The sequence below is a fragment of the Scyliorhinus torazame genome, chromosome 4, assembly GCF_047496885.1.
Source record: "Scyliorhinus torazame isolate Kashiwa2021f chromosome 4, sScyTor2.1, whole genome shotgun sequence".
Lineage (NCBI taxonomy): Eukaryota > Metazoa > Chordata > Chondrichthyes > Carcharhiniformes > Scyliorhinidae > Scyliorhinus > Scyliorhinus torazame.
In genome coordinates, this window is record NC_092710.1 from 101,896,127 (window position 1) to 101,920,285 (window position 24,159).

Here is a 24,159-nt window from a genome sequence, read left to right on the forward strand (position 1 = left end):
AGAATTAGAGCTCATGGGATTGGGGGCAATACATTAACGTGGATTGAATATTAGGTAAAAGGCAGAACCGACTAAGTGGATCATTTTGGGGCCACCAGTGTAAATAGTGTGGTGCTGCAAGAGTCAGTGCTTGTTTTTATTATGATTATTATTGTTTACAATCTGAATCTGATGCGGGAATCAGCTGTACCGTTTCCAAGTTTGGTGATGATGCAAAACTAGATGGAGAGTCAAGAGGTGGGGAAACATAGAGGCAGAAGAGGAATATGGACAGGTTAAATGAGTGTGCAAGAACATGGCAGATGGAATATAATGTGAAGTGTGAAATTATCCAGGAAAAATAGAGGAGCAGATTTTTTATTTAAATGGGAGAGACTGGGAAATGTTGATATTCAGATGGACCTAGGTGTCCTTGAACACATCACTGAATTTAACATGCCGATATTACATGTAATTTGGGAAGCAAATGCATCTTGCCCTTTATTACTAACAGATTGGAGTATAAATATGAATATGATTTCCTGCATTGTTATAGGGCCTTGGTGAGACCCGTTGAGTATTGTGTACACTGTTAGTCTTCTTACTTAAGGTAAAATATACTTCGCTTGGAAGAAATGCGATGAGGGCTCACTAGACTGGAACGAGAGGGTTTAACAAAAAAAAAATCTTTATTGTTACAAGTAGGCTTACATCAACACTGCAATGAAGATACTGTGAAAAGCTCCTAGTCGTCACACTCCGGCACCTGTTCAGGTACACGAGGGAGAATTCAGAATGTCCAAATTACAAGTCTTTCGGGACATGTGGGAGGAAACTGGAGCACCCTGAGGAAACCCACGCAGACATGGGGAGAACGTGCAGACTCTGCAAACAGTGACCCAAGCCGGGAATGGAACCTAGGACCCTGGAGCTGTGAAGCAACAGTGCTAACCACTGTGCTACCACGCCGGATTACTCAATGAGCAGAATTTAAGATGATTAGGCCTGAATTTTGAAGAGTTTAGAGGAATGAGAGATTAACTCATTGGAACACAGAAAACTCTTAGGGGGTTTGATAGTTTTGATACTGGAAGGATCATCCCTCTGATGGGGAGTCTAGAACTAGGGGGTCACAGTTTCAAAATAATGGATCGGTCATTTAGGACGGAGAAGAAGCAAAATATCTTCACTCAAATGGTTATGATCTTTAGAATTCTCTACCCCAGACGGCTAATGATACTCAGCCATTGAGTATAGCTGACAGTGATTGATTTATTTGGATAGAAAGGGAATGAAGGAATATTGGGATAGTGCGAGAAGATGATCTTTTTGAATGGTGGAGCAGGCTTGAAGGGCTGAATGACAAACAATCAGAACATTAGCATCAAGAGTAGGTGTAATAAAACTTGCATAACTTGAATTTAATTCTAGTAGCAGAGTTTGGATACTTGCAGATGGTTGGTGCTATTTTTGACATTTGTGTTGATGAAGTGTACAACCAAGTTAATCACAGAACGGAAATTTTAATGGTTTTGTATATTGTCAAGTTTTTCCCACTTTAGCTAATTAACAGCCAAATTGCTTCAATAACCCTTTTTGGTGTTTTACCCTGGAGCACGTTTACCTAAGGTAGAGACAGTTCTAGAATTGTGAAAAATAATTGTGATGTCTGCTGAACTTTCACTGGAACAAGACCTTTAAAGTAAGTAAAATGACTGACTGCCTTGTTATAAATCAGCCTATATTGTTTACCGTTAATTAATGTGCTGAAATCCAAATGCTGGTTACTGGCTCAAAAGTTATCAGTTTCTCAGCACAATTTTACAGTCCACTTTTATAAAAACTAATAAGGATCTCTCTCTCTTTCCCTCTCTCCCTCTCTTTCCTCTCCCTCTCTTTCCTCTTTCTCTCTCTCGCCTCCCTCCCTCTCTCCCTCTTTCCCACTGTGCTTTAGTATTTTGTTTTGTAGCTCTTCAGTAGCTTTGTAATTTAAATGTCTGGATCCTCAGATCTATCTGCTCCTCCCCCATTTCTAGTTTAATCATGAAATTCTCTGATTTGAGTGCCTTGCATTCATAATGGATTACCTCAACGTTCTCCACATAGTTTTTCCCCACTCATTTACTTTTAACATCAGTTTACAACTTGCTACTCCCTTCATAGTTACTGTGGCACCTGACTTGGAGTCATCATCAAATTGGATATATGCACTTATCCTTCACCTGAGTCATTCATAAGTATTGTGGCTAGCCTCAACCTCAGTGCAGATCCCTGGAGAACAGCACTGATTGCATCCTGTCAATTTGAGTACATAGACATTTGAGCTACTCCCGAACCAAAGCAATAATTTTCCAACTTCTTTCCTAAGCCCACGCCCCCTTCACGCAGATCAATCCATTCAATCTGAAAGTCTTAAGTAAAACAGAAATGTTACTCAAATGTTTTATCTCCATTGTCTGAATCTGACAGGCGCAATCACACTTGTGGGTTACAAAATCCAAGTAGTTATAGAACAAATAAAGGAAGCGAACTATTTGTGCAGAAATGGGTTTTCTCCTTTCCTTCTATAGAACATAGAACATTACAGCACAGTACAGGCCCTTCGGCCCTCGATGTTGCGCGGACCTGTGAAACAACTCTAAAGCCCATCTTCACTATTCCCTTATTGTCCATATGTCTATCCAATGACCATTTGAATGCCCTTAGTGTTGGCAAGTCCACTACTGTTGCAGGCAGGGCATTCCACGCCCTTACTACTCTCTGAGTAAAGAACCTACCTCTGACATCTGTCCTATATCTATCTCCCCTCAATTTAAAGCTATGTCCCCTCGTGCTGGACATCACCATCTGAGGAAAAAGGCTCTCACTGTCCACCCTATCTAATCCTCTGATCATCTTGTATGCCTCAATTAAGTCACCTTTTAACCTTCTTCTCTCTAACGACAACAGCCTCAAGTCCCTCAGCCTTCCCTCATAAGATCTTCCCTCCATACCAGGCAACATTCTGGTAAATCTCCTCTGCACCCTTTCCAATGCTTCCACATTCTTCCTATAATGCGGCGACCAGAATTGCACGCAAAACTCCAAATGCGGCCGCACCAGAGTTTTGTACAGCTGCAACATGACCTCATGGCTCCGAAACTCAAACCCTCTACCAATAAAAGCTAACACACCGTACGCCGCCTTAACAACCCTCTCAACCTGGGTGGCAACGTTCAGGGATCTATGTACATGGAATCCGAGATCTCTCTGCTCATCCACACTACCAAGAATCTTACCATTAGCCCAGTACTCTGTCTTCCTGTTATTCCTTCCAAAATGAATCACCTCACACTTTTCTGCATTAAACTCCATTTGCCACCTCTCAGCCCAGCGATGCAGCTTATCTATGTCCCTCTGTAACTTGTAACATCCTCCCGCACTGTCCACAACTCCACTGACTTTCGTGTCATCTGCAAATTTACTCACCCATCCTTCTATGCCCTCCTCCAGTTCATTTATAAAAATGACAAACAGCAGTGGCCCCAAAACAGATCCTTGTGGTACACCACTAGTAACTGGACTCCAGTCTGAACATTTCCCATCAACCACCTTTTGTCTTCTTCCTGCTAAGTCACCCTGAATCCCATGCCTCCGTATTTTCTGCAGTAGCCTACCGTGGGGAACTTTATCAAACGCTTTACTGAAATCCATATACACCACATCAACTGCTTTACCCTCATCCACCTGTTTGGTCACCTTCTCAAAGAACTCAATAAGGTTTGTGAGGCACAACCTACCATTCACAAAACCATGTTGACTATCTCTAATCAAATTATTCCTTTCCAGATGATTATACATCCTATCTCTTATAAACCTTTCCAAGACTTTGCCCACAACAGAAGTAAGACTCACTGGTCTATAGTTACCGGGGTTGGCTCGACTCCCCTTCTTGAACCAGGGGATAACATTTGCTATCCTCCAGTCTTCTGGCACTATTCCTGTAGACAAAGATGACATAAAGATCAAAGCCAAACGCTCGGCAATCTCCTCCCTAGCTTCCCAGAGAATCCTAGGATAAATCCCATCCGGCCCAGGGGACTTATCTATTTTCACACTTTCCAGAATTGCTAACACCTCCTCCTTATGAACCTCAAGCCCTTCTCGTCTAGTAGCCTGAATCTCAGTATTCTCTTCGACAACATTGTCTTTTTCCTGTGCGATTACAGACGAAAAATATTCATTTAGCACCTCTCCTATCTCCTCGGACTCCACGCACAACTTCCCACTACTGTCCTTGACTGGCCCTACTCTTACCCTAGTCATTCTTTTATTCCTGACATATCTATAGAAAGCTTTAGGGTTATCCTTGATCCTACCTGCCAAAGACTTCTCATGTCCCCTCCTGGCTCTTCTGAGCTCTCTCTTTAGGTCTGTCCAGCTAACTTGTAACTCTCGAGCGTCCTAACAGAACCTTCATGTCTCATCTTTACATAAGCCTCTTCCTTCCTCTTGACAAGTGTTTCGACTGCTTTAGTAAACCACGGTTCCCTCGCTCGACCACTTCCTCCCTGCCTGACATGTACATACTTATCAAGGACACGCAGTAGCTGTTCCTTGAACAAGCTCCACATTTCCATTGTGCCCATCCCCTGCAGTTTTCCTCTCCATCCGATGCATCCTAAGTCTTGCCTCATTGCATCATAATTGCCTTTCCCCCATATATAACTCTTGCCCTGCGGTATATATCTATCCCTTTCCATCACTAAAGTAAACGTAATCGAATTGTGGTCACTATCACCAAAGTGCTCACCTACCTCCAAATCTAACACCTGTTCTGGTTCATTACCCAGTACCAAATCCAATATGGCCTCGCCTCTCGTTGGCCTATCTACATACTGTGTCAGGAAACCCTCCTGCACACATTGGACAAAAACGGACCCATCTACAGTACTTGAACTATAGCATTTCCAGTCAATATTTGGAAAATTAAAGTCCCCCATAACAACTACCCTGTTGCTTTCGCTCCTATCCAGAATCATCTTTGCAATCCTTTCCTCTACATTTCTGTAACTTTTCGGAGGCCTTTAGAAAACCCCTAACAGGGTGATCTCTCCTTTCCTGTTTCTAACCTCAGCCCATACTACCTCAGTGGACGAGTCTCTCATCAAACGTCCTTTGTGCCACCGTAATACTGTCCTTGGCTAACAATGCTACCCCTCCCCCTCTTTTACCACCTTCCCTGAGCTTACTGAAATATCTAAACCACGGCACCTGCAACAACCATTCCTGACCCTGCTCTATCCATGTCTCCGAAATGGCCACAGCATTGAAGTCCCAGGTACCAACCCATGCCGCAAGTTCATCCACTTTATTCCGGATGCTCCTGGCATTGATGAAGACACACTTTAAACCACCTTCCTGCCTGCCGGTATACTCCTGCAACTTTGAAACCTTGCTCATGACCTCACTACTCTCAACCTCCTGTATACTGGAGCTACAATTCAGGTTCCCAATCCCCTGCTGAACTAGTTTAAACCCTCCCGAAGAGCATGAGCAAATTTCCCCCCCAGGGTATTGGTACCCCTCTGGTCCAGGTGTAGACCATCCCATTTGTAGAGGTCCCACCGACCCCAGAATGAGCCCCAATTATCCAGAAATCTGAACCCCTCCCTCCTGCACCATCCCTGTAGCCACGTGTTCAACTCCTCTCTCTCCCTATTCCTCGTCTCGCTAGCACGTGGCACGGGTAACAACCCAGAGATAATAACTATAGTTTCCTAATGTTATTCCTCCCGTAAGGGGTGAGTAAGTGATCTGTCACAGCAGTTTGGAAGGGTAAAGGAGAGAAATATTTGCCTCCCTGCCTCTGGATAAACGGCACCTACCATGTTATACTTCTTAAGACTTTTTACTGAGACTGAAGTGAGTCAGTGTGCACTTGTATTCTATTACTACTCATTAGTTATCCGAAAATAGCTGTCCACTGTTTTTTGAAAGCCTTGCAGCCCTGGAATGGCTGTAGTTATGTCAGGGATGACATTAAACAGGAAATTAGAGATGCATGCAATAAAGGAACATCTGTAATTATCGGTGACTTTAATCTGCATTTAGATCGGGCATATCAAATTAGTAACAATACGTAGATGAAGAATTCCTGTATACGGGGTGGTTTTCTGTACCAGTACCAAAAGATATAGGAGCAGAATTAGACCATTTGGCCTATCAAGAAACCAACTAAAGAACAGGCCATCCTAGACTGGGTATTGTGCAATGAGAAAGGAATAATTGGCAATCTAGTTGTGGAGATGAACAACCATAATAAGATAGAATTCTTCATCAAGATGGAGTGGTTGATTCTGAGATCAGGGCCCCAAATCTTAATAAAGGAAGCTACGATTGTATGAGGTGTGAATTGGCTATGATAGATTGGGAAATGTTACTTGTAGGGATAATGGTGGATAGGCAATGGCAAATATTCAAAGAGCGCATGGTTGAACTGCAACAATTATTTATTTGGGGGGGTGTTGGTGCAGGGTTTATTGTATTTGAGAGTGTAATATGTTTGTTTTGTTGTGTAAAATGTTAAAATGCTAAACGTTTGAAGAGAAACCTTTTTTTTAAAAAAAGAGAGCGGGGGCATAATCTTAGGATGGTCACTTAGGACTGAAAGAAGAAAATTCTTCACTGGCGTTTGTGAATCTTTGTAATTCTCTATGTCCCAGAAAGTTGTGGATGGCCAGTCGTTGAATCTTCATGGCTGAGATTGATAGATTGTTGGGTACTAAAGGAATGGAGGAAAATGGGGATCAGAGGGGAAAGTGCACTTGATGCAGAAGTTCAGCACTGATGTTGAACTCTGTAGGCAGACTTGAGGATGGATGGGATACTTCTACCCCATATGTTCTTGACAACCTCTGTTGCACATCTATGGCAATTACATCCTTCCTAAAGGAGACCAAAACAGCGCACACTACTGCAGATGTGGCCTCATCATGGCTCTAAACAATTGCAGCAAGACATGTTTTTTTCTGTACTCCAATCCCTTTACGAGGCCACATACCCTTTGCCTTCCTGATTGATTGTCATACCTGCAATGGTAGCTTTCGTGACTCATGAACAGGGGCACCTAGGTCTTGGATATCAACATTTTTCAACCTCTTTCCGTTTAAGAAATATTCTGATTTTCTGTTTGTTCTACCAGAGTGGATAACTTCACAGTTAGTTGCATTGCATTCCATCTGCCATGTTCTTGCCCATTTAAGTAGCCTGTGTAAATCCCCTTGAAGCCTCCTTGCATCCTCCTCCCTACATTGCCACCGAGCTTTGTGTCATCAGCAAATATTTTGAAATGTTACATTTGGTTCCCACATCTAAATCATTTATTTATTTATATTTTTTATTATAAATTTAGAGTACCCGATTATTTTGTCCAATTAAGGGGCAATTTAGCATGGCCAATCCACCTAAGTTGCACATCTTTGGGTTGTGGGGGTGAAACCCATGCAGACACGGGGAGAACGTGCAAACTCCACACGGACAGTGACCCAGGGCTGGGATTCGAACCTGGGTCCTCAGCGCCGTAGGCAGCAATGCTAACCACTGTGCCACCGTGCTGCCCTTCAATCATTTATGTAGATCATGAAGAGTTGTGACCCAAGTACTGATCCTTGTGGTACCGTATTATAGTAACAATCTTTCATCCTGGGAATTGCGTTTATTCCTTCTGTTTTCTGTTAACCTATTCTCAATCCATAGTATATTACCCCCAATCCCATGTGCTCGAATTTTGTTTATTAACCTTCTGTATGGAACCTTATCAAAAGCCTTCTCAAAGTCCACTGGTTGTTCTTTATTTATGCTGCAGGTAACATCCTTAAAAAACATCCTTAAATAGGTTTGTCAAACATGATTTCCCTTGCATAAATCCATGTTGGCTCTGTCATAGAGTCATAGAATTTACAGTGCTGAAAGAGGCCATTCGGCCCATTGAGTCTGCACCGGCCCTTGGAAAGAGCACCCTACCAAGTCCACACCTCCACCCTATCCCTGTAAACCCACTTAACATTTTTGGACACTAAGGGCAATTTAGCATAGCCAATCCACCTAACCTGCACATCTTTGGACTGTGGGAGGAAACCGGAGCACCCGGAGGAAACCCACACACACACGGGGAGAATGTGCAGACTCCACACAGACAGTGACCCAAGCCGGGAATGGAACCTGGGACCCTGGAGTTGTGAAGCAACTGTGCTAACACTATGCTACCGTGGTGTCAAATCATATTATTTTCCAAGTGTCCAGCTATCACATTCTTTATAATAGATTCTAGCATTTTCTCTACTGCTGACATCAAACTAACATGCCTGTCGTTCTCAGTATCCTCTCTCCCTCTCTTAAATATTGGGAGGTGAGGAATGTTTTCTGTGGGTCGTGAATATTTGCAGTTCTCTACCCCAAAGAGTTGTGCAGGCTGAGTCATTGAGTATATTTAAGACTGAAACAGATGGATTCTTAGACTACAGGGAAATCGAAGGTTATGGGAAATAATAGGCAAGAAAGTGCTGTTGAGGCCACATGTGATCTTATTGAAAGATGGAGCCGGCTGGAGGGCCCAAGTTGCCTATTCATGATCCTATTTCTTCTGTTCTCATGTTCTTTCCAAAAAGGAACCACTCGTCCCTGTTAAATTTTATCTGCCTTGTGTCCTACGGTTCACCAGTCTGCCAATGCCTACCCGAAGTCTGCCAATATCCTCCTCACTTTATTTATTACATTGCTGAAAGTTATGTACAAAATTTCAAATGATTCCTCCTTATAGTCAAGTCCAGATTATTTTATATATATCGAATAGAGCAGTGGTTGATCCCTGGGTCACACAACTGTATATTTGCCTCCAGTCTGACGAATGACTATTCATCACTGATAAAAGCAAATTACTGCGGCTGCTGGAATCTGAAGCAAAAACAGAAAACGCTGGACAGTCTCAGCAGGTCTGGCAGCATCTGTGGAGAGAGAAGGGCAATAACGTTTCGAGTCTGGATGACTCTGTCAAAACTGTCAAGTGAGTTTTGACAAAGAGTCATCCAGACTGGAAATGTTAGCTCCCTTCTCTCTCCACAGATGCTGCTAGACCTGAGATTGTCCAGTGTTTTCTATTTTTGTAACTATTCATCACTACTCCCTTTCTTTATTTTTTTTTTGTATTTAAGCTGCCGCCAACTCTTTAATCCCATGGGCTTCAACCTAGATAACACATTTATTATGTGCACAGGTTTGCACCCCGGGATGTTGTGGCAAAATTCAGCATTGCACAAGTTCATAAAATTGGTGTATTTTCTTTCTTCACAGGAATACAATTTGTTAATGCAGTTCTTTTGATGAGAAAGAAAACCCATTGTTCAAAATGCGGGGAGAGATAATTGCAAACTATTCAGTCTTACATCAGCGGTTGGCAAACATCTAGAGGTAATAAGCTGGGACAAACTTAACTGTCACTTGGAAGTGGTTATCCTCCAATAACTTTAACAAATGCTGACTGAAAGTTAATATACATAGATATACACAACATCAACTGCGGTACCTTCAATCGTCTTTTGTTATTTTATCAAAGAATTCGAACCGAGTTTGCCAGACACCATTTTCCTTTAATAAATCCATGTTGGGTTGGTCCTTTTGGTTAACGCCTTCCAAGTGTCAAGTTAATTTTGTCGCAGTTTATTGTCTTGATGTTTCCCATCACTAATGTTAGATTGAATAGTTTGTAATTACCTATTTTCTCCCTCTTTCTCCTCCCCCCCCCCCCCCCCCCCCCCCCCCCCACCTCTTTTTTTGAACAGGGGTGTTATTTCACATCTTAAGATTTATATTAGCAAATTCTACTCCTGGGAGGGAAAAAACACCAATTTTGTCTTTGTGCAATGTATAAATTCTGTCAGGGCATCCTGGTGTGCAAATCTGTAAGATCCATTGTTCTGATATTCTGTGTGCTGTTCCCTACCAAAATAGCATGCTGCCATCATATTACTGTTGTTTATTATGAAAACAGGGATGCCTCGTGCACTATTATCTGTATTTTTCCTCCACAGAAGTATATAGATTTGTATTCTAGACAAAGGATTGGGTTTATAAATGAAATACTGACCAATTATTCTTTTAAAATTGAGATAGTGTGCAATGATGAATTTCATTGGGATCTTAAAGGTTCTTCTCAGATATGAAAATCTATTGAGGTTAAAGTGCTTCTGTTTTTCCCATTAATATTTATATATGGGGAATTCCATTGCAATAATGGTTTGAAGTTAATTGTTGATCTCCCAAGAGCATCATTGGTATCAATATGGTTGCAATTTATTTCACTGTAAACTTGTGATTTAAAAGGATAATGCAGCTCTATGATAAGTTGAACCTGACTTTAGCAACTTCACATAATGAAGAGCGTGTGACCAGCCAACAGTTTACAGTACTAGTATATCAGACAAACTCACCTACTTCTGCCACTGTGACAATCTCTGCCCATTTCCACAAATCCATCACAGCCAAAGCCTGATTCATATATTCAAACCTCTGGATTTGATTTCTCCACTTTCCTCCATAAATTCAATTAATCCAAAGTTCCATTACCCCCATCCTGTCCTACGTGAGAAATGTAATCCTTGCCCATTACTCCAATCCTTTTCACGCTATACAAACTGCTTGTTCCCGAGAACATTGATTTTCTAAATCTTTATGCTCAGATACAAATCCTTTTGTAGCTTTGCTCAATTTATCTCTGTAACTTTGTCAACCATTATACCCATTTCACGTTGTTTATTTCTCTAGCTGGTCTCCTTTCCATCTAAACCATTTTTGTTCCAAATGTTAAGAATGCTGGAAAATTAAGATTAAAAAACAAAGAAAGAAAAGGGAGTTGATCAGAGGAGAAATTGAGATGCAAATTCACCTATTGGTGGAAAACAAGTGATTTACATATATGATTAGAGGAACCAATGGGGCTATGGAGGAGGTAACTTTGAAGTGAAGAAATAAGGAAATGGACAGATACCAAAGCCAACTCCACAGGGTGAACAATATCAAAGAGAAAGAAATAGTATAACTAAGGAAAGAGAGAGGGATAGATAACATTAGAACTGCATCAAGTTTCAGATATAATCTCCAGAAATTAGTAGCCATTTTTGCCTTCGTTGAACCGGAAGATTATTTCCCAGATGTGGCCACCTTAATCTGGTTGTAACTTTTTGATGGATTTAGTTCATAAAGTTACTTAAAATTGGATATTGATTTGGAAAAGGGATGTCTCCGAGTTCAGGTAAATGTAGGTAGTTGGGGACCAAGGGATAGTTTCATGTATAATTGTGTGTGCAGTCATCAGTGTACTTAAGTGTTATAGCTTATTTTAGTAAGTCTTGTTATGTATGTTTTGTCTTTTTAAGTTAAGTTTTAAAAATTAATTGTTCCCCAGTTGTGAGAGAGACGCAAACAGTTTGCATAGATATATTGATAGGTTAAGTAAGTGGGGGGTAAAAGTTTGCAAATGGAGTATAATGGGGGAAATGTGAAGTTCAATTTGAAAGGGAGAACATAAAGGAGTATTATTTAAATTGTGAAGATCTTCAGCAAGCTGCAACACAAAGGGACTTGGGGGTACTTTTTATAAATTTATTTTTTACAGGATGTAGACTTTGCTGGCTAGACCAGCATTTGTTGCCCATCCTTAATTGTCCTTGAGAAGGTGTGGTGAGCTGCCTACTTGAACCGCTGCAGTCCATGTGGTGTCGGTACATCCACAGTGCTGTTAGGGAGGGCACCCCAGGGTTTTAATCCAGTGACGGTGACGGGACAGGGATGAGGTGGAACCGCTAGGTGGTGGTGTTCCCATGTATCTGCTGCTCTTGTTTTTCTAGATGGTAGTGGTTGTGGGTTTGCAAGTGCTGCCGGAGGAACTTTGGTGAGTTCCTTTAGTGCATATTGTAGATGGTCCACAGTGCTGCCACGGTGGTAGAGTGAGTGAATGTTTGTGGAAGGGGTGCTAAGTGAGGAGTATTCCATCACACTCCTGACTTGTGCCTTGTAGATGGTGAACAGGCTTTGGTGAGTCAGGAGTTAAGTTACTCGTTGCATGATTCTAGCCTCTGATCTGCTTTTGTAGCTACAGTATTTATATGGCTAGTCTTGTTCAGTGTTCGGTTAATGGTAGCCGCTAGGATGTTGATAGCGTGGGATTCAGTGACGGTAATGAAATTGAATGTCATGGGCGATTGTTTGATTCTCTCTTATAGATTAGGTTATTCCCTGCCACTTGTGTGGCGCATATGTTATTTGCCACTTGTCAACACAAGCCTGAATATTGCCCTGGTCTTGCTGAATTTGCACGTGGACTGCTTTAGTGTCTGAGGAGACACGAATGGTCCTGAGCATTGTGCAATCATCAGCGAACATTTGACCTTATGTTGGAAGGAACGTCATTGATGAAGCAGCTGAAGATGGTTGGGCCGAGGGCACTACCCAGAGGAACTCCTGCAGCGATGTCCTAGGACTGAGATGACTGATCTCCAACCACCACAGCTATCATCCTTTGTGCTAGGTGTGACTCCAACCAGTGGAGAGTTTTTCCCTTGATTCTCATTGACTCCCAGTTTTACTAGAGTTCCTTGATGCCATACACAATCTAATACTACCTTGATGTCAAGGGCAGTTACTCTAACCTCACTTCTGGAGTTCAGCTCTTTTGCCCATGTTTGAACCAAGGCCAGGAGCTGAGTGACCCAGGCCAAACCCAAACTAAGCATCAGTGAGTAGGTTATTGCCAAGTAAGTGCTGCTTGATAGCGCTATTGACTTTATCACTTTACTGATGATTGAGAGTAAACTGAGAGGGCGATAATTGGCCAGGTTGGATTCATCCTGCTTTTTGTGTACTGGATGCACTTGGGCAATTTTCCACAGCGGTAATTGGTTAGGTTAGATTTGTCCTGCTTTTTGTATACAGAGCATACTTGGGCAAATTTCCACATTGCTGGGTAGATGCAGATGTTGTAGCTGCACTGGACCAGCTTGGCTAGGGCCATGGAAAGCTCTGGAGCACAAGTCTTCAATAATATTGCTGGAATTGTCAGGGCCCAGAGTCTTTGCAGTATCCAGTGCCTCTAGCTGTTTCTTGATATCAAATGGGGCGAATCGAATTGGCTGAAGACTGGCATCTGTGATGCTGGGGATCTCCGGAGGAGACCGAGATGGATCATCCATTCGGCACTTCTGGCTGTAGATTGTTGCGAATGCTTCAGCCTTTTTTTTTTTCTGGGCTCCTCCATCATTGAGGATGGGGATATTTGTGGAACCCCCTCCTCCAATGTGTTGTTTAATTGTCCACCACCATTCATGAGTGGATGTGGCAGGATTTGTGCATGAAATACAGAAAACTAGCACATCGGTGCAGCAGGTAATCGGGAAGGTTAATGGAATGTTGGCCCTTATTGCAAGAGGGCTAGAGTGCTAGTGAGACCGCATCCAGATTACTGTGAACAGATTTGGTCCCCTCATTTAAGGAAAGATACTATTTCATTGGACTTCGTTCAGAGAATGTTCACTAGAATGATCGTCGGTATGGAGTGATTGTCTTATGAGCAAAAGATAAATAGGTTGGGAAGCTACTCATTAGAATTTAGAAGAATGAGAGGTGATTTCATTGAAGCATATAGGATTCTTAAGAGACTTGACAGGGTCAATGCTGAGAGGATCATGGGACAGTCTTAGATCAGAGAGCCTAGTCTCAGAATGAAGGGGTACCCATTTAAGATGAGGAATTTTTGACATGAAGAAGTTCTTCACTGAGTCTTTGAGAGTCTGGAATTCCTTGCCACAGCGAACTGTGGGGGCAGATTGTTTGTGTAAATTTAAGGCTGAGAGAGACAAATTCTTGATCGGTGGCGGAATCCAGGGTTACAGGGAAAGGGCAGGAAAGTGGGCGTGAGAAACGTTGGAAAAACCATGATCCTGTCAAACAGCAGAGCAGGCTCGAGGGGCCTAACAACCTCCTCCTGCTTCTAACATAGTTTGAACTTTTTCACACTGGGTTATACACTGTTCCTCTCATTTTCCCTGGTTGTACACTGTTCCTCACATTTTCCCAGAAAAAAACATGCACCATTACGAACCAGTCTAGGTTTTGGGATACCCTCGCATTTAACATCCGCGTGGTTCATAACACAAGCTATTGGTAGAGCTTTCCCCTGTTGTGACCCATCATTTGGATCATCCTCTCCAAATCACTCCAGCCCACTTTATCTCCCGCTTTTGAGGATGACCAAAAAGTACTGTCAGATCGACATAGGCGTTCCACACTTTGCCACAATTTTGCTAATCTCTGTAAACGTCCCTTTTAGTTAGGGTTTATTGTTCCTCCCCTCAAAGCACTTTGGGATTTTTTAATCCTGGTTAGAGGTGCTATACAAATGTAACTTTATTGTATCAATACACCGTACACCTTGATGGTATGTTGTAGATTTGCTCCTCTTACTGTGAGAAAGAAAACTGTGGCATTTGTGGTGTTCTCAGGAAAGTGATGAACCAGTGTTGTAGAGCAAAAAAAAAGGAATTACACGTGGAAGAGACCAGAACGAAAGAATATGATCTTTCAAAGGGTGCAAATGTTAACCTGACTGCAGCAATTCTTTAAGATAATTTCAATAAGTTTACTAATTCATATCTGCTTTTAACGACAGAAGAAAGATCAATTGCACACCAGGATGAGCCCTCAGAAGATAGCGCAATCCAACATCGATCTATTAGGTCTGGGTGAGTAATGAATATTGAGGTGGATTTTATTTTATGATTGTGTAAGATGTAACACAGCCTTTTACTGAAATAAAAATAACAATTGTTCTTTGCCTCAATAGTCATTGTTGGTAAAACTTGTAATGGTTTAGGTAGTCTTCAGAGGGCCTATGAATTGAAGTTCTGGCATAAGACATCTATACATGTATTGCTCCTGCAGCTTAGGAGTGTAAGTAATAAGCTCCTCAGGGAAGGGATTTCTATCTAAAGAATCTTTGTATGTGGCATTTCAACATTTGCAACACAAAAGATTTTAGGAAGGCTTATATAATAGTTGTATTTTAGTATTATATTTTAGTATTGTATATGAGGTGCATATTTTGAATCTTCCCTGCTGAATAGGTTGTTTTCAACAGATGTTGACTAAGCAACCAAGCATTGTTGACAAATTATCTTCCTTTCTATTTGAATTACAATCTCGTCCCATGTGGTGCAAGTTCATTTTGATCTTCAATGCCTATCTTTTTTGCTGTCAGTTGTTTGTCTTAATTTGCAACGAGTTTGCTTTTCGCCCTGAAAACCGTATTTGCCTTTGTTTATAGAACCATCGTTTTAACTTCTCTAGCTATTTCTTGAACTGCACGTACGGTTGTCACAGTGATCTTAAAGCATCTGGCTGCAAAATACCGCTACAGTCAGATCCAAGTTCAGTTTAAATCAAATTAAGGATTATTCTTTTGCAAATTAATGGAACTGGGAAAAGTTGTCGGTTCAGTAGCCTGAAGGAAGAGATTGCTTCTTCTACTTCAGTTTCTATAGAGAATGAAAAAGGTGCTCATGTAAGTTTTAAAATTGATAAAGTTCAATTATGGAAGGAAATATGAATTATTTGTAATTCTATGAATCTAAAATCTTTTAGTAAGTAATCTTGGCTAAGACATAAATATTATCCAGGAACCAGAGAGTTCTTCCATACTTTCAATAGTGCCAAGTAATCTTTTACATCCACTTGAAGGGACAGGCAGGGACATTGTTGAACATCCCACCTGAAAGACAACACCTCCAACCGACAGTGCAGTACTCCCTCAGTACTGTACTGAAGCATCAGCCTGGATTGTGTGCTCCTGTTCCTGGAGTAGGACTTGAACAGGCAACTTTCTGACTCGGGTGAAAGAATGTTACGAGTAAGTTAAGTCTGACTTTGATGAGTTGAAGGTCCAGCAGATGTGAGTGAATACCATATCCAGGTTTCGAGTTGCCAAGAGGTGGAGTTGGTTGTGTATTTGGACAGCCACAAACCTGGATTTCTGGATCATGACAGATTCTGCCAGCATAAATAGTGAACAGTCTCCCTTTAATTGCTCCATATTCCACAATAACTTAAATTCATTCCCTGCCAGCATTTTTTAATGTCAGTTACTTCATTGGTCCTGTAAACCATTAATGCAGATGCTCACAATGAATAGAATCAGGATTTATTGAATGTCGAAAGAGATTCTTCTGATAGATCTGTATTGCAAATACACATATATTTTCGTGGAAAGTTTTTTTTCATTCTTTCATGGGATGTGGGCACCGCTGACTAGGCCAGCATTTATTGCCCATCCCTAAAATCCCTAGAGAGGGTGTTGGTGAGCTGCCACCTTGAAACTCTGCAATCCGTGTGAGTGCTGTTTAGAAGGGAGTACGAGGATTTTGATCCAGCGACAGTGAAAGAGCGGTGATATATTTCTAAGTCAGGATCGTGTGTGGCTTGGAGGTGAACTTCCAGGTGGTGGTGTTCTCATTTGTCTGCTGCCCTCGTCCTTGTAGATAGCAGTGGCCATGGGTTTGGGACGTGCTGTCTGAGGAGCCTAGCTGACCTTCTGCAGTGTAGATGGCGCACACTGCTACTTTCCATTGATGGCGGAGGGAGCGTTTTGTGGATGGGTGCCAATCAAGCAGCTACTTTGCCTGGATGGTGTTGAGCTTGTTGGTGATGCATGCATCCAGGCAAGTGGAGAGTATTCCATTGCACTCCTCATTTGTGCCTTGTAGATTGTGGACAGGCTTTAGTGAATCAGGTGGTGAGTTACTCACCGGAGCATTTCTAGCCTCTGACCTGCTCTTGTAGCCAAAGCATTTATGTGGCTAATCCAGTTCAGTTTCTGGTCAATTATAACCCCCCGGATCTTGATAGTGGGGGATTCAATGATGGTAATTCCATTGAATGTCATGGGGTGATGGTTAGATTCTCTTGTTGAAGATGGTCATTGCTTGCCACTAGTGTGGTGCAAATGTCAGCCCAGGTCTTGTCGTATTTGTCCAGGTCTTGTCATATTTGGATACGGATTGCTTCTGTATTTGCAAAGTTGCGAATGGTGCTGAGCATTTTGCAATCATCAGCTAACATCCATACATCTGACCTGATGGTTACAAGAAAACCACATTTTGTAAAGACCACCGGTGACAGATGGTTGATGTTTTGATTAGTTCCATTAATAGAGATAATAACTTAAAATGAAGCTTATATATGGTGGTACCCAGTCAATTAGTTCCATATCACACATTGTTCTTCACATTCTATAATACATGCAGCATCTACTTAATATTGCTAGCTCCGTTATATTTGGTTTCATGTTATAGTAATTTTATTCTGTAACCTTTTTGAGAAGAATGTCTGGGGCTCACCTTTGATGTTCCATTTTATGTATTCATTATTATTCAGAAATTGTGTCTAGTTAGGGTATCATTATTTTCAATTTAACCTTTACTGTCTGGAAAACTGTAGTGCTAAGGTCATCTTCTCTCAGTAGTCGTGTCTGCAAGCTCTTACTGGACATTGACATATTTTGTTTCATATTCTCATGGGTCATTTCTTGAAACTTGCCCTTGTTATTATCTTTGTTACTCCAGGGTTAATTTCCAGTTTTGCTCAAGAGTCAGTCATTTATAGCAGTGTTTTTCAAACACTTTTCCCGCCGACCCACGTTTACAGAATGGCCGACTCTCGCACTCCACGCGTCATTCATAAAATTTTCTCCATAGTTACTTTTCAGAAGTCACATTCATTGTTGGTACTTCTGTATTATTAAATGTAAACTTGTAAATTGAGCTGCTAGGGGCTGGTTTAGCACAGGGCTAAAGAGCTGGCTTTTAAAGCAGACCAAGGCAGGCCAGCAGCACGGTTTAATTCCCGTACCAGCCTCCCCGAACAGGTGCCGGAATGTGGCGACTAGGGGCTTTTCACAGTAACTTCATTTGAAGCCTTCTTGTGACAATAAGCGATTTTCACTTCATTTCATTTCATATTTCACCTTAAACAACAGTTCCACCCTGACACCTTGCTAAATCTTCACATCAATTGTGAACATTTGGAGAATTGCCTGCAAGCCCTGGAACGATTAACAGGCTCAATATTGCAGTTTTATCAACGTCACGTTCGCTCGTTCAAAACCTGGCACAATCTTGAATAGAAAATTAAACTCAAAAAACTTCCACTTCAGAAACAGGAGCCCAACGGCTGAACTAAAAACACAGTCAGACAGAATGTCACTGGACCCCTGTCGGTACCGTTTCCCAGGTAATTATGCAACAGACTAAAAACATGCGGGAAAAAAACCCATTGCTGAGCCTAACTCAGCTGACCGATATGCTAATGCCATCTTTGGCGAACAATTGAAATCCCAATAAAGATGCAAAAGTCCTTGCGGTAGAGAAACCAATTCAGCTGATGGAGTCCATGTAGCCACATGGCAGGGACGATGCTTGGGGACGAGTACCTGGGAAGAGGGGCTGGAGAGCGGCATGGGAGGTGATCAATATGTGAAGCATTCTTGAAGAACAAGAGCCCGATGTGGGGAGACAATTTGGAAGTGGAAGGAGTGGACATAGGGACTTGTAAGGATGGTGGAAGCCGTTTGTCCGTTTGAGAGAATGATAAAAGATGTACGGGGTTTGTTAGTGACACACTGAACTCAAGAAATAATACAGATCCTGACCCTGAACACAGGAGCAAGAAATGCCACCCAAAAATAATTTTACAGGTCTCTGACTGCAAACTGCCCAACTACACTGTGGCCCAGAGAGGCAAGGAAGTCCACGACACCAGCTTCCACATCAGCCTCGTGCTCTTATGCTGTACCGCAGTGAGAATTTACCTAAAGAGAAAATGGAAAAACTGGTCAGGCGATCTTTGAGGATCATTTTTGGTGATCTTTTGCCGACCCATTCTACACCATCCTGCGACCCATCCACGGGTCACGACTCCCACTTTGAAAATCACTGATTTATTGGAACAGTATGAGGCCATTTGGCCTATTGAGTCTGTGCCAGCTCTCTATGGAGCAGTCCAATGAATCACATTACCTCATTCTATCCCCCTAGCCCTGAAAGTTTATTTCCTTCAAGTGTCAATCAATTTCCTTAAATTAATCGTCTCTACTTCCATTACCATAGAGGGCAGTGAATTCTATCAAATCTCTTTCTGCAAAAAGAACAACCCCAGCATTACATGCCTGCTTTTACCTCTTATTCATGAAGCCCAAGATCCTGTATACTTTGCTAACTGTTCTCTCAATATGCCCTGCCACTTTCAAGGATCGATGCACATGTACCCATCGGCACCTCAGTTCCTGCACACTCTTTAGAACTGTACCGTTGAGTCTATATTACCTCTTTCTACCCCTCCTGTCAAAATGCATCACCTCGCAGGTCTCTCTATTCCTGCTGCCACTTGCCTGCTATTCTGCTGCTGCAGTCAATTCCTATCATCCTCACTGTTTGCTATTCCTCCGAGTTTGGTATTGTGGCAGCATGGCCCCTTTAAGGGGCACTCCTTCACGGGCCGCATGACCCGCAAGGAGCTGGACAGAGCGCGCAAACTCTAGCCTATTGGGTGTCTAGGTGTGGACCTGGCTGTTGGAGTATTGGCAGAGCAAGCTTGGAAGTTGAGGGAACTAGACCTGTCTTGGAGTTGTACAGTTCTGTATAGTTCTTTCTGTTTAAGTAATTCACCGATGTGTCGCTTCCCTTCACACTACAACATTGGCGACAAGAATAAATCAAACCAGGAAAGTCGTCGTAAATTGAAAGTGGCCTCTTGAATCCTGAAAAGTTAAAAGCTAGTCGGCTGTCTAATAGCAATGCCACTGTTTGAGAAAATTGATCCATTTTATCCAGAGGTTGAAAGTTGGGTCCAAAATGTGGAACGGCTTCGATACTTTGTTGCTGCCAATGAAATCACAGCAGAAGACAAACAAAGTAATATTATTTACAGTTTGCGACCCACAAACATATACGGTGTGATCTAACGGAAAGGTTTCTAAAAATATAGGATGCAATCTAAGTGTCATTTGTGGTGTGTTTTGAGAGGAGCTTCACCCCGGCTCTCGGAGAGATCCCCACTACTATCTAACCACACGTAGTATTATTTTGACCCTGAGGAGTTTATCCCCAGTTGTAGTGGGCGAAGTAAGCTAATCAGCTACTAAAACTAAGCTAATCACCTATGTGTGCGTCAACACCTAAATGTAGTCAAACGTGCGTGTGCTGATATAAATAAGCTTGTACATCAGCATCTATGGGTTTGTTTCTCTGAAGATGTAATAGCTGCGTACCACAATAAAGGATTTCTAAAAACTGCCATCGGACTCCAGATGTATTTGAAAAAGATATGTTCTAAAACCAGTCAAGCCCACAGCGATTTATTTTCATCACTGGGGAGCTGAACCTGCTGGCCAGACAGTCTCCTCTGAGATCAGGCTGCCATTTTGAAAGGGTGCCCTGATCTCTAAATGGGCCACACCCTACACCCATGGGCCGTGTCATGTCCTCATACACATGGACATTAACACCCCCCCCCCACCCCACCCCACACACACACACAAGTAATGACACTTTATGGGATCGCTGAGGTCCTCCCTCCCGCTTTTTCAGGCCTTCCCACAACCCCTTTCAGGACCTCCACTCCACCTTTCAGGACCTCCACCCCACCTTCCAGGACCCCCAGCCCTCTCCTCTCCTCCCCACCCTTCCAGAAATCCTTTTCATGCCCACCCTGCACCCCCCCCCCCCCCCCCCCCCCAAACCCTTCAGGCCCTTGAAAGGAGGGTGAAGGGAAAGGAGGGTGGAGGGATGATATGCCCCCCCCTCAGGCCCTGACCCCTAGCAGTGCCATCTGGGCACCCTGGTACTGTCACCCAGACGGTGTCCTGCCGGCTTTACAATGTCACCTGGGCATCTTGGCAGTAACAAGGTGCCCGCGATCAAGGGGGAGTCCAGGGCACGACCCTGGCCTTTTCCTGATCGCCCAAGGGCCTTTGATGGCTGCGAGACATTTGTGTGGACCATAATGCACAGCGCCAGGGTGGGGACTTCCTGAGGAGTCTGTTAGATGCCGTGAGCCCGATAGATCCTAGGTCAGCACGCCCAAGAAGGTTTTAAACCTACTGAGATGTGTGAGGCTTGGTCCCGCCTCATGAGACCTGGTAGATCTCGCAAGGCGTACTAGCTATCAGGAAGCCTGCAGGAGGCATCTATCGGTTGCGTCGTGCTCCTACTGTGATGCAAAGCGGCCGGTAGATCACACCCAAAATCTCATGTGAAGCATAACATCTCTGGCGGCTCCGGACTCCTAAGTCCTTTAATCAATTGGTGCAACTAGTGAGGGACCATTACATTCCCCAACCCTCCATTATTATGCAGCACTATAAATTTCATACTTTTATTAGAGGTCCTGGAGAGCTAGTATCCGCTGATGTAGCCAGGCTTTGACAGGTGTGAGAACATTGTGAATTTGGTACTTCTCTTAACGACATGTTGTGTGACCGGTTGGTCTGTCAGGCCGACAACTGAAATATTCAGAAGAAATTGCTGACAGAAACGAAGATACCCTTGAACAAAACAGTTGAGTTGGCTCAATTGACTGAAAGCACTGAACAATGCAGTTTTGAACTAGAAGGTGTGCAACGCGAGGTGATTCAGTTGTGGCGGGAAGTGGAGGCTACTCGATGTTCCCAGAGTAAGGTGGAGCCGGAGAAGAAGAAAAGTGACTGGCAGTCACAAGGTTTACAGGCTTGTTATCATTGGGGGGAGAGCATTCCCAAGACAGTTGCAAGAGTAAGGAATTCATCTCTTTCAGTTGTAATAAAGAAGGCCATATACAAACCAGATGCAAAGTCAGACAAATTACTCTCAGGTTCCCCCCAAAATGTCGCCAAATCCAGTGAACAAGCTTTAAGAACAGTACGAAGTCTTACAACACCAGGTTAAAGTCCATCAGGTTTGTTTCGATGTCACTAGCTTTCGGAGCGCTGCTCCTTCCTCAGGTGAATGAAGAGGTATGTTCCAGAAACATATATATAGACAAATTCAAAGATGCCAGACAATGCTTGGAATGCGACCATTAGCAGGTGATTAAATCTTTACAGATCCAGAGATGGGGTAACCCCAGGTTAAAGAGGTGTGAATTGTGTCAAGCCAGGACAGTTGGTAGGATTTCGCAGGCCAGATGGTGGGGGATGAATGTAATGCGACATGAATCCCAGGTCCCGGTTGAGGCCGCACTCGTGTGCGGAACTTGGCTATACGTTTCTGCTCGGCGATTCTGCGTTGTCGCGCGTCCTGAAGGCCGCCTTGGAGAACACTTACCCGGAGATCAGAGGCTGAATGCCTTCGTACTGTGCTCACCCCAGTCCAACGCCGGCATCTCCACATCAAAGCTTTAAGAAGGCCTTGAAGAATAGTCTTAAATATATAAGCTCAATATGGTGAGATTAAATTAAACACCAATCCCCCCCCCCCCCCCCCCGAAATATCCTTGTCGTCAACAGCCAATCGTTTAAGATGGAGGTCGATACAGGGGCGCCTGCCACAGTATTGGGTGAGCAAACATTTGGGTTTCTGCAGGGAAGGCTGCAGCCTGTGAATCTCAGCAATACATCAGTCACCTTAGCCATCTATGCTGGGGAGGCACTGAAGATATTGGGGAAAGCAGCCATACCAGTATCAGCCAGTCAGCCCAGCTGCCGTTGATCATAGTGAAAGCTCAAAGGCCAAGCTTCATGGGTCGGGATTGGCTGAAGAAAATAAAGCTAAATTGGCTGGAAATATTCAGTCAGTGACAGGGTTTTACTGAAGCTTCCAGATAAATATCACAAGGTTTTCCAGAGAGAACCGGGGTGCATAAAAGGAGTGAAAGCAAATATCTACGTAGAACCAGAAGCAATACCAGAAGATTTTCATGCCAAACAGGAGTTGAAGGGTCTGGAAAACCTGGAGCTAATTACTCCAGTACAGTTTTCCGAATGAGTAGCACCGATTGTCCCAGTGCTGAAGCTGGACCGCACAGTCCGAATCTGAAGTGATTACAAGATGATTGAACAAGGCTGCTAAAGTAGATAAATATACTAATCCCAGGATAGAGGATTTAGACGCCAAATTGGCAGGGGGCCTCAAGTACACCAAATTAGATTTAAGGCATACGAGCTGGAAGACAAGTCAAGAAAGTTCTTTACCAGAAAAAACCCACAAAGGCTTATTCTGATATACGAGGTTGCCCGTTGGTATTTCCTCTGCCTGCGCTATATTTCAGGGCACAGTGGAGAATCTTTTGCAGGGAATTCCAAATGTTGTCGTGTATCTGGATGATGTCCTAGTGGCGGGAGCAACACCAGAGGAACACAGTCAATTTGGAGGAAGTCCTCAAAAGAGATTTAAGAAAGCAGATAAATATCGAAAACGGGAGTTTCAGGCTGGCGAGGACACGTTTAGGTTTCAGAGTTGATGCAAAGGGATTACATCTACTCGAAGATAAGATAAAGGCAATACAAGGGGTACCTGAACCAAGGAATACATCAGAATTGGAGTCCTTTTTAGGGATGGTCAATTATTATGGCCACTTTTTCCCCAGTCTGTTTACCATTTTGGCACCCCTGCATCAACTGCTGAAGAAGCACCAACTTTGGAAGAAGAAGATTCCCAGAGGGAGTTTTTCGACCAGGTCAAACAGATGTTGCAATCGTTGGCCTTACTGGTCCATTTTAACCCAGACAAACCCATAATAGTCACATGCGAAGCATCCCCTTTTGCATTGGTGCGGTATTCTCGCACAAGGTGGAAAATGGTGTGGGTAGGCCTTCGCGTTCAGAACATTGTCGGATGTTGCAATGAAATATTCCCAGATAGACAAAGTCTGGCGGTCATTTATGCCGTAAAATAAATTTAATCAATACGTTTATGGGCGACACTTCACCATCGTCGCAGACCATAAACCATTACGTGGCATTTTTCGAGAAGATATACCGGTCCCGTCAACAGCATTTGCCATATAGGCATATCATTGGCTGCATAGTCGTCTACCTTTTCAGGATAGACTGGGTACCCAGATATCAAATGCTGATGCTTTGAGCAGGCTTCCACTTCCGCAGACTATATCTGAGCCTCTCTCTCT

General features: G+C 43.0%; 1 protein-coding gene across 5 annotated transcripts in view; it reads left to right on the forward strand.

Annotated features, from left to right (window-relative positions):
• smap1 (small ArfGAP 1) overlaps positions 1 to 24,159 on the forward strand; it is a 357,663-nt gene that overhangs the window by 205,926 nt on the left and 127,578 nt on the right. For 4 of the 5 annotated variants that reach the window (XM_072498386.1, XM_072498387.1, XM_072498383.1 and 1 more), the window contains one exon: positions 14,678 to 14,750. In XM_072498386.1, the coding sequence (XP_072354487.1) occupies positions 14,678 to 14,750 (73 nt within the window). The remainder of the gene's footprint in view (positions 1 to 14,677; positions 14,751 to 24,159) is intronic. The other variant, XM_072498384.1, reaches the window with a different exon arrangement.